Source organism: Agrilus planipennis, unplaced genomic scaffold (genome assembly GCF_000699045.2).
Source record: "Agrilus planipennis isolate EAB-ADULT unplaced genomic scaffold, Apla_2.0 scaffold59, whole genome shotgun sequence".
NCBI lineage: Eukaryota > Metazoa > Arthropoda > Insecta > Coleoptera > Buprestidae > Agrilus > Agrilus planipennis.
This window is the reverse complement of record NW_020438942.1, coordinates 601,885-616,051: the sequence shown is the minus strand read 5'-3', so window position 1 is coordinate 616,051 and position 14,167 is coordinate 601,885. Positions and strand designations below refer to the sequence as shown.

The 14,167-nt window shown below is 34.3% G+C and overlaps 1 protein-coding gene and 1 non-coding gene across 2 annotated transcripts in view; one reads left to right on the top strand and one right to left on the bottom strand.

Annotated features, from left to right (window-relative positions):
* Positions 1-9,237, top strand: part of LOC108737918 (neuropeptide SIFamide receptor-like) — an 89,623-nt gene extending 80,386 nt beyond the window's left edge. Inside the window, exon 3 of the mRNA XM_018471105.1 lies at positions 8,255-9,237. Coding sequence (XP_018326607.1) covers positions 8,255-9,020 — 766 coding nt within the window. The 3' untranslated portion in view covers positions 9,021-9,237. The remainder of the gene's footprint in view (positions 1-8,254) is intronic.
* Trnay-gua lies at positions 411-483 on the bottom strand. The gene has a single exon. It is a non-coding gene; the product is annotated as a tRNA-Tyr (tRNA).
* Positions 9,238-14,167: the final 4,930 nt, after the last annotated feature.

Genomic DNA, 14,167 nt, shown 5'->3' with positions numbered 1-14,167 from the left:
ATCTTTTAGAAGTGAGTTAGTTTAATATGAAATATTATTCTGAAAATTCATTTCTGAATTTTTTACCCACTACACGCTACCTCAAATTAATGAGGGAAAAATTGTTGCTGTTGTCACACCCCCGCCGGGAATCGAACCCGGGACCTTTGGCTTTACGCACCAATGTTCTGACCACTAAACTACGAGAGGTGACAACAACAACCACGACCAACCGACCTACAAGGTTAACGATCCGTCGAACTAATGTAACTATATACTGAATATACTATGATTAAACATACATATAATTTAGATATCTTTTAGAAGTGAGTTAGTTTAATATGAAATATTATTCTGAAAATTCATTTCTGAATTTTTTACCCACTACACGCTACCTCAAATTAATGAGGGAAAAATTGTTGCTGTTGTCACACCCCCGCCGGGAATCGAACCCGGGACCTTTGGCTTTACACACCAATGTTCTGACCACTAAACTACGAGAGGTGACAACAGCAACCACGACCAACCGACCTACAAGGTTAACGATCCGTCGTATTAATGTGACTATATATACTGAATATACTATGATTAAACATACATACAATTTAGACATCTTTTCGAAGTGAGTTAGTTCAATATGAAATATTATTCTAAAAATTCATTCACTCACTTCGAAAAGATGTCTAAATTGTATGTATGTTGTCAGATATTTAAAGATTTAGATAGAACCATAAATATTTTTGATTCTCGACTGAAGGCTTGTATGGAGACCCTTAAGTATTCGCCGTCATTTTATATTATAACAATGCTGGGTGTATGACGTCAAGAGATCCAATTTTACGCCCTTGTCACCTACGATCTGTCCGCATCTTCTTATTTATGATTGCGGTACCTAGATCTCAACGCATTCATTCTCTTCGCGTAGGCATACTATGCCACTTTTCATTTCATCGGGGAGTCACGTCATATTTTCTCCCTAACCAACTACTTCTGACAGCTTGATATTGCTCAGACGTATTTTCGTAATGATATGCCTACGGTTCAGCGTTTAAGGGAAAAGTACAGGCTTATGCGCCCTAACGGCGAGTTGAATACCGAACAGGGATATTCTTTATATACAATCATAAAAGGGCGGCACCTTTGAAAAATACGTCGTAAGAATTTGGTATAAAAGCCTTGGGTCATCTTTTCATATAAATAATGAAGTAATATAAGTCTAATTAATAATTGTTCTACTAGTTTTGGCAGTTCGACTAGCTTAGGACAGTTTCCTGAAGAGCAGGAGGAATTAGGCGACCAAAATTAGACCAAATTTACCTATGGGTTGATTAAATAGCATATTTTTGAAGCAGTAAATCGTGTAAAAATAAACTGATATAATGGTTCATATTCTGTACCATTTTATGGTAACCACGTTACTACTTCTCGGTGTTGTCTTATTCTGCGTATGACACCTACTACGATTGGCAAAAATGATTTCATAACTGTCTATTGTAAATATGATACCTATGGTTGCTGCAAGAGTCAATAATATACCAACCCTTTCTTAGCCGGTCTTGTAAACCAAGATAATAACGAAAATAAGACGCCTATATGAGACCATGATCATGAAGAAGATGAACAAGTCGAGATACTCATCTTGTCTTCATATAAAAATTTGTTTGAATACTTTCTATATATTTGGAGAACTGAAACAACTGCTCTGATGCTATTTGTTGCCCTTTGTTGTCTTTCTCTTACAATAACAACGTCGGAAAACTACTTTACACAACACAACCGTCAGCCTTCCCGTCGATGTAGCTTCTTAGTTGTTATCGCAATTTATCTGTACGTTGCCAATTCACGCCCAGGGCCGGCTTCAGATTACAACTTCGTCTAGTTTTCTTATAACTTTATGTATCTTAGTCAAACCGCTTTAGTGACCATGTGATTTCCTATTACACCTATTTAACACCCTCCGAAGCTTACATAATTATTTCAAGAACACCCTATACAGTTTTAGTGATTTTTATAAACACTAACGCTTTCTTATTTTATCATACAGACGTTACCAGAGAAAAAGTTATGTAGTTATCTACAAAACAACAACAACTTTTGTATTTAGAAAGCCAACCTTTTTTATTAATGCTTTTCAGTTAGAAACTGACATCATATTTTATTTCCATAACAGTAGGAAGACTTTTCCATATTTTTCTGGGATAGGTGGAAATGTCCGCACGAGAGAAAATCTCTTGAAAGATTACCATGTCTCTGTAACCGCTTTTTCTCGACATGTTAAATTCATGAATGCGTTATTCTCAATGAAAGCAAACATGGAGCTAAAGGTTTTTTTTATTTTATCAAAGCAGCTTTTTATAGCTTAGATATTCATGAGAAGAAGTTGAAGTAGATAACAGTCACAAGCAGAAGAAAAGACGCAAGACTATTTAACTCAAAGCAATGGTTAATGTAATAAATCCAATTTTAAAACGGCTGCTTTTGCTTATGAAAAATGACACATGCATAATTATTTAAAAGCCATGTACAGTTAACTTGAACGTCAATTTGAAACTGTCTTTAAAAAAAAAGTATCATTAAGAAAAAAAGTATCACAGTATCATATGTATATGTATATCCAGTATGTACAATAATCGCCATATTTCATCCTTGCGCAAAAAACATAATAGGTAATTGTTTTCCTGTAATTTGAATTTCAAAAATTGTTTCAAATATTTCTAGTCAACAATTTTAGGTTTAAGTTACCTATTGTTATTGCATCTACATGCATACTGGCATTTTCCTTTCTTTTCAGATATTGTAATGTTCGTGGATTTAACAAAATTAACTTCTAAGACTGATAACGACAAACACTATTTATTTAGACTAATTATTAAAGAACTTTAAAACACCATCAAATTATTACTAAACTTAGGTTATGAATTATTCTATTTATTTACACTACTGTTGATATATCACTATTCACTGCGCTATTTATTTCACTGCTATGACTGTCAATTTATTTCTGGGTTCACTTCTGCAACGGTCGATTTATTTCTCATCCTCTCGGCGATTGTTTCTTCCATTAAATACTCCCTTGTTTACTTTCGGGAACCTTCTGGAAACATCCGGATAGTTTATTTTTCCTTGGACTGTTTAACTGCTTTCCCAGAACACAGGTACGACACACACATTTACAAATATGGCGCACATGAAGAAAGGCATCCGTGGCTAATCGGCGTGTCACACGTGTGCCCGATCGCACACAAACGCACTCGTGCTGGCTACAATATATTTGACATTTAGTTATCATTATCACCATGATAAATAATAATTTAAACGTATCATTCAGTGTTCAACAATCCCGATTTTAAATGGTCCATTGGTTTGTCCAATATTCAGCTACTTGATTTTAACTCTTATAATTAGTCAGTTGGGTATATTTCTATTTATTATAATAAATTCAATCTACGTGGATGTTGATGCAAACTATAGGTAAATAAACATGTTCATGTATTTGATGAAAATTAGTTCTACCACCAAGGCTCAATAAATAACTCAATCTGCCTGAAAAGTTTCTTAATCGTTTGCACAAGCCAATGATAAAAACGAACATTATGGTAATTACGGACACGTTTTGTTTCGGAAGTTTAACTTATCATCGTCGCTTGAAACAGAACAAAAAATTCAAGGGCGAAAAACCAAGCTTCCCATTTATCTAAACATCCCCCGTTTCTTTTTATCTCGAGGAACCCTTGGGGAGACAATTCAGTTTGAGCACGTGACATTCATAACGAAGCACTGGGCATCAGGCTGACTGTTCCAGTGAACGCAGGAGATTACCGCGATTTGTTTTTTATGTACAAAACGGAGTTTATCCGAGCTAAGAGGCTAAAAAATGAACACCTTTTTTTAACAAAACGGGGGTCTAGTAAGGGACCCTTTAGTAAGACAAGGTGAGTTTCATCCTTTTAAACGCACAGGGATGAAACTTCCTGACCCTATTAATATTCCAGCTTATACAGAAATTCGCAAATACAGGGTGGTTTGTAGTAATAAATATGCTACCTAGTTCTAATCCAATTAAGTATAACAATGATCTAACTACCGTGGATAGAAAGGTTAGAAATGAGGAGGTGTTAGAAGGAGTATGAGAAGACAACAAGAAATATGCGGGATGAGTTGGAAGACCTCTTTCTCCGTCATGAAGAGCTATTTAGAGACGTATTGAAAGTAGACAAAGGAAGAAGATCTAGGTTAGATAACTGTTAGGAAATAGTTGTTAGTGATGTAGGCCCCTCTAATTTTCGAGAAACGGGAAAATTGATTCAAGATAACAGGAAGTGGCGATGGGCCCAAAATTTTCTAAGCTGACTATCAAATAACAATTGCGGCATGGAATATGATGGTTAATAAAATATTTTCCTGACAGATTCGTAGATGTCTAAGAAGATTGGAAGCTACGAAATATCAATAAAAATCACTTAAGAAACTCAAAACAATCGAGCTTTCACTCTCCTAGTGAGTTTTGTATTTACTAGCTATTGGGAATGATGAGGACACCGTGGATAGAGAATGTTAGAAATGAAGAGATATTAGAAAGAATAGGAGAACAGAGGGCTCTATGGAAGTCAATAAGAAATAGACGAAATAGATTAGTAGGACATCTTCTCAGGCATGACGGTCTAGTCAGAGACATATTAGAGGCAGAAAGGGAAGTTAGGAGGGGTAGAGGTAGACCTAGATTAGATTACTGTTCGCAAATAGTTAAGGATGTGGGTTGCTCTCGTTTTAGGGAAATGCGAAGATTAGGTCAGGATAGAAAAGAGTGGAGGTGCGTGTCCAACCAGTCTTAGGACTGATGACCTTAAGATGATGGGTTCTTACAACTGACTCTAACTTTAAAGTATAAACTTTCATTCCAGAATTCTCTTCTTTGACTTTAGTTCCAGATGGAAACATAAAAGAAGATACGTCCATTTTCACAGATAATTTATTGCGGACTTTATCAATTTTGATTGTCCCAACTATTGTTAACTTTCCTGCTGTAATTTTCCAAATGCACAAATATATATTTATAAAATAGAAGTGCCTGTAGCTTAAGCTTTTTGTTCTCTAGTACACGTATGAGCAATTACATACTTAGCTTCCCAATGTTAGATAGCGCCAAGTGGTTCATATTTGAATCTTTAATTTGACGCTAAAATTTGATGATTTCGGATTGATATATTGACAAATCGCATATGGTCTATGCTTTTGGTGGTCCATATTTTACTTTAGAGCTCTATTTACCTGCTGTTGACGTTTCTGCAATAGCCAATCTCTTGAGCTATTGTTTAGCAAAATAAAACTTTCTCGTTTCTGTTAAAGAATCCATTTATAACATAGGTAGCCGTTGGTGGTTTGATGTAAATTTTATTCAAATGAAGTTTATACGTGTCTGTTTTCTCCCTTAACACCTTCAAGATAAAAAACAATAAATCTTTGTAATGACTCTCAACTTGGAAAACGTATTCCGCAGCTGTTCTCAAGTAGATTTTAATTTAAAGCTTAACCGATGCCTGCGTTTTATAACTAAGTGACTACCAGTACAACCTTGCTCCACTTTTCAAGGTGCAATTTGACAAAAATAATGGCATTCAAAATAAATGCAGATGACCACTTGAGGTTTTACAAAGCTTGCAGTCCAGGAACTTCCGATATTGACTTATAAAAGATGCGACACCAGGTGTTGATTTTAGAACGTTTCATGAACGTAAATATGACAACGTTTCTAAAGTTGGTTTCCCAAAATGACAAATATTTACTTTCTGTAGCGATGTGACCTTCAGTTTGATCGGCGCAAAGTAGAAAAGGACAGCACTGGGCCAGAAAAGGAAGGAGACAACTCTCGGCCAAACTCTTAACCGGTGAGGAGCGTATAATCCGTACAGTACTGCACGGAAAAATTGACCATTTTATCCACTACAATTGCATTGCTCAAATGTGCTGTTATTGGTACCATTTACTACTGAAAATATCAACGAGATGTTTTTTTATATTTGAAGACATATTAAAGGCTTTAACGCTTGTTTTCGACTCGCACTACTATTCATGATTGAACAAAACTTTTGGCAGGTACTGTATGAAAAAATATGTTTAATGAACAAGAGTCGAGAGTGTAATGAGCTTTTCTCTCCCTACCTACGATTTTGCTAGCGCGCATCCAAGACAATGGAAGGGGCACATCGCTAGAGAAAGTAAATGAAGTATACCACCTTTCTTATTTGATGATGGATATGTGTAGGATCATAAGAAAAGACAACACGAACGAAGTTGATATTGTTTCCTTTTGTTTGATAGACAACATGATAGTCATAGCCACTTAATCCATTGTATCGTTTCTATGACTTCTACACACTTTGAACATTTAGCTTATGTTGGCAGCATTGCAACATCAAGGAGGGTGTCGTAAGCTGCACTTTTACCCTAAATGCTATAGATAAGGTTAAAGTAATAGTAATAATGCAAATCTAAACAATTTAACTATTAACAAACACGTTATTCGTAAATTATATATTAAATAAATTTTCAGATACTTCATAAATTTTTCTAATTACAACTAGACTGAACATAGAGAAGAATAATTGTAATACGGGCGCAACTATTGCAGCAAACGACATCAGTTTTGATTTATTAAAACTGCAGACAGATTTGTAACGTGTTTCGTTCATTATTTCTTTTCTATCCAAACAAACATGTATATACGATCCCGTTGAGGACAATGAAGTCCAAGAGCAACATGATCCACCTTGACCTAATTGAATGTTCAATTACTGCGGTCATGAATTGCAACAATATCCTGCTGGGCGTATAAAATGTCACATGGTGGCTGTCATGTTTCTCGCATTCGTAACTAATAATTAACGTACGCCTGTGAGAATGTTTTGCGAAAAAATTGCATTATAATTTGCTGAAAGAAGTGCAACTTCTTGTTGTGAACTTGGCAATTATAGCTTGCAGTTAAAGGTCAGACTGGTGTAGAAATTAAGGCAAAGAAAGACACAATCAATTTTTTAAATTACATTTTGTGTAATGTCACTTGTTAAACTAAGTTGATCATAATAATGAAGAATGTATTTCGGTTGAAGTTCATATAACTATCCAATGATTTTATGCCTTTATGGGTGTTAGTATGAGTAAGGGAACAAAGGGCCCTATCCGGAAGTTAATAATGAAAAGCAGAGATACGATGGTAGGATATCGTCAGAGATATGAGGGGCTAGAGACCTTATTAGAATCAGAAAAAGGAGTAAAAAGAGAAGGGGTCTTCTTCGTATATAATTACGGATGTAGGGAATTCTAGTTTTAGAGAAATGCGAAGTTTGGCTCAGGATATTAGGATCAAGTGGAGGTGGGTGTCCAATCAGTCTTCGAACTGATGTTGATGGTCTCCTTCAATTGAAAAAAGGGATTAATCTCAACGGTGCATGTCTGTTCTGGAGAAATGAACTGCAAAGTTCGTCACAAATTAAATTAATACAACCCACACGATCGATCGTTGTGAAGGTATCGAAAAACTTTCTTCATCATTTCGCCTCTTCTATTTTGAAAGCTAATTGAACGATTTACTTAATTTTGGAAAACTCAATCTGTATGGGATTCCATGTTGTCAATTTTGATAGGAACTGCTAATTTTATGGGAATGCATGTTCTATATTTTGTTTGCAGTTATTGTAATTTCAGTTTCCAAATCTCTTCCTGGAGAGACTGTCGCAAAGAAATAGTTAGGTATAAATTTAATACTTCTATATTTTCTAACTGACATTGGGAGAGGCAGGAATTAATGTAGGCACCTCTCTTTTTTAGTATTCTTGATACAGGTATTGGTAATGATTAGGGCCGTACGCTGGATATGAATTAATGACAAGTCTATATAAAGAAATCCGAAAGTTCTACTTCTTTTCCATATTTTGATAGTCAAATAGTCAAAGTTGTGGTTTGCATTCTGACGATGGAATATAATGTTCAGTGTTGCCGATCTTCCGCTTCTTTTACATGGACAGAAAGGGCTCTTCTCATGCTTTTAGATAATCGCGCAGCAGAAGAACTGAGTTACATTTTTTACGTCTGCATCAAAAGATCTATGACGATGTCTCTTGTATTGGAAGACCCACAATTCTGAACTTTGCACTAAATGACATTTGTATAGAAGTTGAATGATTACTTGACGTGTTGTAAATGCAGAACCAATTTCATTTTTTACTAACGTAAAGCTTCCGTTTATTGTATTATTCATCAGTTATTTCTTTTTTTCCAGATTTTTGGCTATTTGGTGGCCTCTCAGATGCCAAATAACAAAGCGCAGAGCAAGGCTTATGATCCTTTTAATTTGGTTCATTGCCCTGACTACTACAATCCCGTGGGCAATTTTCTTCGATTTGGTGGTAATTTTCAGAGATGCACCGGAAGTCCAACTTTGTGTAGAAGTTTGGCCCGATTCTATGAACGGTGCTCTCTATTTTCTCATCGCGAACATGGTCTTCTGCTACATCCTACCCATGATCCTCATTACCATGTGCTACGTCCTCATATGGATCAAAGTGTGGAATAGAAACATACCAACCGATACAAAAGACGCCCAAATGGAAAGAATGCAACAAAAATCCAAAGTAAAGGTTGTGAAGATGCTCGTTGCTGTCGTTATTTTGTTTGTATTGTCCTGGTTGCCACTGTACGTCATTTTCGCCAGGATTAAATTAGGGGGAACGATTGAACCATGGGAAGAAGAAATACTGCCCATCGCCACCCCGATTGCTCAGTGGTTGGGGGCATCGAATTCGTGCATCAACCCTATTCTATACGCTTATTTTAACAAGAAATTCAGAAAGGGGTTTGTGGCAATCATAAAAAGCCGAAAATGTTGCGGAAGACTGAGATACTATGAGACGGTGACCATGATGTCTTCGTCCACCAGTATGAGAAAGAGTTCTCACTTTTACAACAACAATTCCTCCACCAAAAAAATGCCACCCCCTGTTCTTGACAACCCAGTGGCGTATATTTATAACAATACAGGCGTTTAGATGAAGGCAACAAAATCCACCAACGGTGGTAAATTGATTGGTTATCCGATTTAATCCCTCGATGTTAGATAAACCTACACCTACCTGCAGATGAAGAATTCGAAGACACTATGAGAAGAACCGGACAACATGAAACCGAAAACAAAGTAAACAAAAAAATAATTAATATAAAACAAACAATAAGTAAATTTAGATAAGGAAAATTGTATGGCAGAAATTGAACTAAAGAGTTACTAACTAATAAATAATAATTAGCGCTTTTTAAGTTGTTGGCCAAAAAGTGTTGTTAACTGTTTGGCAATATTTATTGTAAATCTTGAGAGGTTGATTATTATATTATCTATCTTATTACGATATCAAGTAAATTTTTTACACCTATCGCAAAATTGTAGTTGTGTGCGTAAAAGATGTAATAAAAATAATAATAAGTGTAGGAATATCAATAGATAGCTTTATGTTGCTTGACTGTAATACAGTTACTGTTTGATCAACAGATGTTTTGGTAAACCAACATCTAGAATAATACTCTCTCTTCGTATGATTGCCATGATTCTTTGTATTAATGTCAACAATTTGTCGGTTATTTAAGGTTAAAGATAAAACTCGATCTGTTTTTATTCCTAACCTCAACTAATGTTAAATTGTCGTGTATGATCTAAGTTAGCGCAATTGATGATTTATTGATCGAACTGTATCTACCAGCCTGTTGCATTTCCTAGACATTTTATTTATGATTTACTTGATTGATGTTTGGTGTTACTAGCGACGTCTTAGTGTCACAATAAGTATACTACTTAGCACTTATCGAATCAAGTCATTGATTAGATATTAGTTTGGTTTGGTTGAACATTGAAGAATAGATAATATAAGTTGATGTTTGATGTGATCAATGAAAATCGATGTTGATGGCAGATACTTTGTGAAATGATAATTGTAAAATTGACGTTTATTTTTACATACTTACTTAGTAGTACTTACTAGAAACTAGTTAAAAATGTAACGTAACCGATACGCTTATTTTTTCAAAGTAACTGATAGCTAGGTAAAAATTAATTTAAAAGTATATAATCGGTTAATTTTTTTTTGCTTAGGTACAATTAACATACATATTGTATAAGTAATGTTTAGTTAAAAATATAGGTATTTTTTACTTTAGAATCCAAAAATAGTAAGAAATTGCTATACCGTGTGGGTACTACCTACTTGAACGTATTTGTAATTACTTATGATAAATAATTGATCAATTCTCAAAGGTTTGTGCATGGGCGTATCGAAAGGGCAGGGATCAGGAGAATAATTTATTAGAACTGATATTAATGTAAATTAATTTTCAAACATATTCAGTCAAGTACTTGTTTGATTTATGAATGATGATGAAGAAGAAGATGTTATTTTTGTATAGGTAATACGATTTGACACCTTCTTTATCCCTGCTCTCCTTTGCCCAAAACTGTGGTTATGTAAATGGGTTGGTCAACAGTGTTTGTAGTAGATAAGTTTTTACATTTTTGCAATTTTTATCTATACTTGTAGAGTTTTTTCTATTTAGCTACATTTTTATACAAACATAACGATTGTAGCTATCTTTAAACAAATATCGAAATAATCAAGGCACTTGTTAGACAAATTTCACGCTATAGGTTTTAATTTTCACAAATATGATACTGCCAAATAATCATTACATTACAAAAAGCAATATTTTATTATGTATCATCCACACGACTACAGACGTATTATCTTATTTTACTAATTCAGTAAAATCGAAATTTGAAAATTTACCAAGTTTTAGTTTTTATGGCTTGCAACTTAAACGACATATGGTACAGTTTGAGTTTGAGTTTGAATTAAAACGCCTTGTGTAGAAATGGACAAAACACCTTCTGCAACTGTACTACTAATCGATATTGAATATCTTTATTATGCATTGCTTCAGTACATGAATTCTGGTGAAGATCATAAAGTGCATATGCATTTAGATAGAAATTACTTACTATTAGATGGCTAGTACCTATACATTTGACAATCACCTACAATATACCTATTAAAAGACTTTAGGACTGTTGGAATTCAACTAAATTTCACAACTAGTTAGGTATATACATTTAAAATAGAGCGTTAAATCTCTGGAGTATCAATCTTTTTTACGAAATGCATTACTTACGAGGACTAGGATCAATAAGTATTTTTAAAACGCCTTCCATAGCAGTGAATGTGAATTTCTGAAATATTTTTATTTAATTTTTTTATTGTTCCAATGTTTAGAATCGTTCTAATAGCTAAACATAATTATTTTGGTAGCAAAGTTAACTATTTGGGTATGCCATTTTTTCAATGTTTTCGTTTTTATTACTATCGACATGTTTCCTTTCGAGAAAAATATGGTGCCAACTTTTTTTCTATATTATACATCATTTTACATTAAAAAAGATATATTTCAGAATCTCAAAGCTACCTTCAAATATGAAGTACATTAATAGTAACGGGGATATTCAAACAATTGACAAATATATCAAGAAAATACCAAAAATGGTTAAGTTTGATCACCAAAATAAACTATTGAAGTTATACTAAATGTTATGAATTATTAGAATGTCATTATCAAGTTTTAGGCAGGTTTCTTTTTTCCATTGGACACACTGGGTAAGTGCTCAGGGCCCCGAGGTCGACAAGCCCCCTAGCTCCTGTTTTCGGTTGGTGGATGGATCTGAACCACCAACCGAAAACTGATATTTATTACTGATTTATATTGAGCAAATCAACCAATAATTATTGACTAGAATACCAACTTACATTCCATAAGCTCAAGTATATCTTTCTTCTTATTCTAACCTAACCTAACCTCTTTGCCTGCTTTATCCAAATAGTCCTCTGTCAATGTCATAAAGTCCTCGTTACCCTAGTCTGCCCAGGGCCTCTAATAATTTAAAGATGGTTCTGGTTTCAAGTCCGAAAACTAGTTGGAGATACATCTCCACGTGTTCTTGCATTCAATCAATCTCCGCATTTCTCGAAAACTCGAGCAACCTACATATTTAACTGTTTGCGAATCTAATCTAGTTTAGGTTCACTTCTACGCCTTTTAACTCCTGATTCTGCTTCTGATATGTCTCTAACTGGTCCTTCATATTTGACAAGCTGTCCTACCAATATATTTCGCCTGTTTCTTAATGATCTCCCTCTCTTCTCCGAAACTTTCTAGTGACTCTTCATTTCTGACCTTTTCTACTCGCGGTATTCTTAACATCCCCCTATAACACCACACATCATTCTTTTCCGCAGTCATCACCTCACACTCCCATACACAACTGTGCTTTAATGACCTTTAATAACCGTTTGCCAATTTCCAAATTCATCGACTAAGTAAAAGGAACAATAAAAAAATTAATGTTTAGAAAACATATTAAACTGTCTGTTATGGGAGCCATTTTGATAGTGTTATCGACCCTGGTCGTTTGGTTGATTGGCTTTATAATCCATACACTTATAACTCTGTCCCCAACGGAAAGACCATCATTTGTAATGAAAGAAAAGGAAGCGAGATAGAGACGTTTTGAACTCAATACTTTTATTATTACGATTTTGTTTCTTTTTCTACTCTGTGTAACAACAGATTCTTGGTCTCTTTGATTTTTTAATAGAGGTTACACTGTATACGAAAATAAGAAAATACGTCAATATGCCTAGCATTAAGAAGCAAGATACCTCTAAATTTCCCTCATACACACCATTTACTTTTCGTCTTTCCTGTATTCAACAACCTGTACCTAGATGTAGATAACGATTATGGAAGATTTTTAAGTATCATCCAGTTTTTACTCGTGCTGCAGCGATGTCTTATTTATATAATTTATTATTGTTTTTTGGATATATATCTATAACTAGCCTGTAAGAAATTGTAGTGTGGTAGAGGATGAAGTCTAACTTAAGTTTTAAACTGTTATCTGTCAAAATTGGGGTTCGCTTTCAATGGTGGATCAAAGTACAATTCGATAAATATTTTTACACGTTGCACAATGAGCAACGGTAGGTAGGCACGGGTGCATAAAATAGATTAGTATAACTCTGATTTGTCGAATAATTGTTTGGACCAAACGGAAGTGAAATAAATTGAACATATCCTCACGTATTTCGTTCGGATTCAGTCAAAAATGCTTATGTCCTTTTTCTTTTTTGCATGTTGGTTGTCACAAAAAAAAAGACAAATATACTTAAGTACAGTTGGATGTTCTTTAGATATAAAGTGTTAAGTAACGTAAAAGCTAGGTGTATTCACCTACCACTAAAAATTTTAAAATTTTCTGGTACAAATGCAGAATGTGAACATTGGTTTTTGCGTGAGGTTAGTGCACATCTTATCTTAAGAACACATCATCAACGGTTATCTTAATTTCTGGTAACTGTCATAATTCAGAAACTCATTTTTAGACATTATGATACAAAGCTGTTTGTCGAACAGTTTTGGTTTTAATGCTACATGCAATTGATCTTTTTGGCTTCTAAAAACTAAGTTGCTAGTCAAATCCGTTTTCAATCCCATAAGATATTTTTCATGGAAGACCGTGGAATAATTTTAGATTTGAATTTGCTCTTCTACTTTATGAATAAGATCATTAGATGAGACCAGGCACTAGGAATTCCTTCATGCAGAAAACAATGGTTTGTGTTTATGTGATCATAATGATACCAGTAGATATACTTACATATTATTGTAAAGCTTAAAGATTAAGCATTTAAAAATCCCTCGTATTTTCGTTATAGGTTCTTGTTAAAGGTTAGTGTTAAACTCAAAACCGTTTTCCTCTACTTTTGATAGTTGTGATACTTTGATATCATATAAAATTATACAAATAAGAAACTTGTGCAAATGTACTTATGGATTAGGCTAAACTACAAAATGGCTTTTTCGTTTGTAATGGATTGAGCATTGTGCCACTTACGACTATTATCGTAATACATAATCACTAAAATTTTGGTTATCGAAGAACATGTCTTTTGGAGACAAAAAGGATCAGAAAGTATATCTTTGATAGGACATTTTTTTGTGGTAATTCGAATGTGATAATGGTGCTAGCTTCATAAATGCAGATTTTCTCCAATTGACATGTATCAATACCTGGTGGTTTTCTTGGAATAGTGATAGCAGGCTT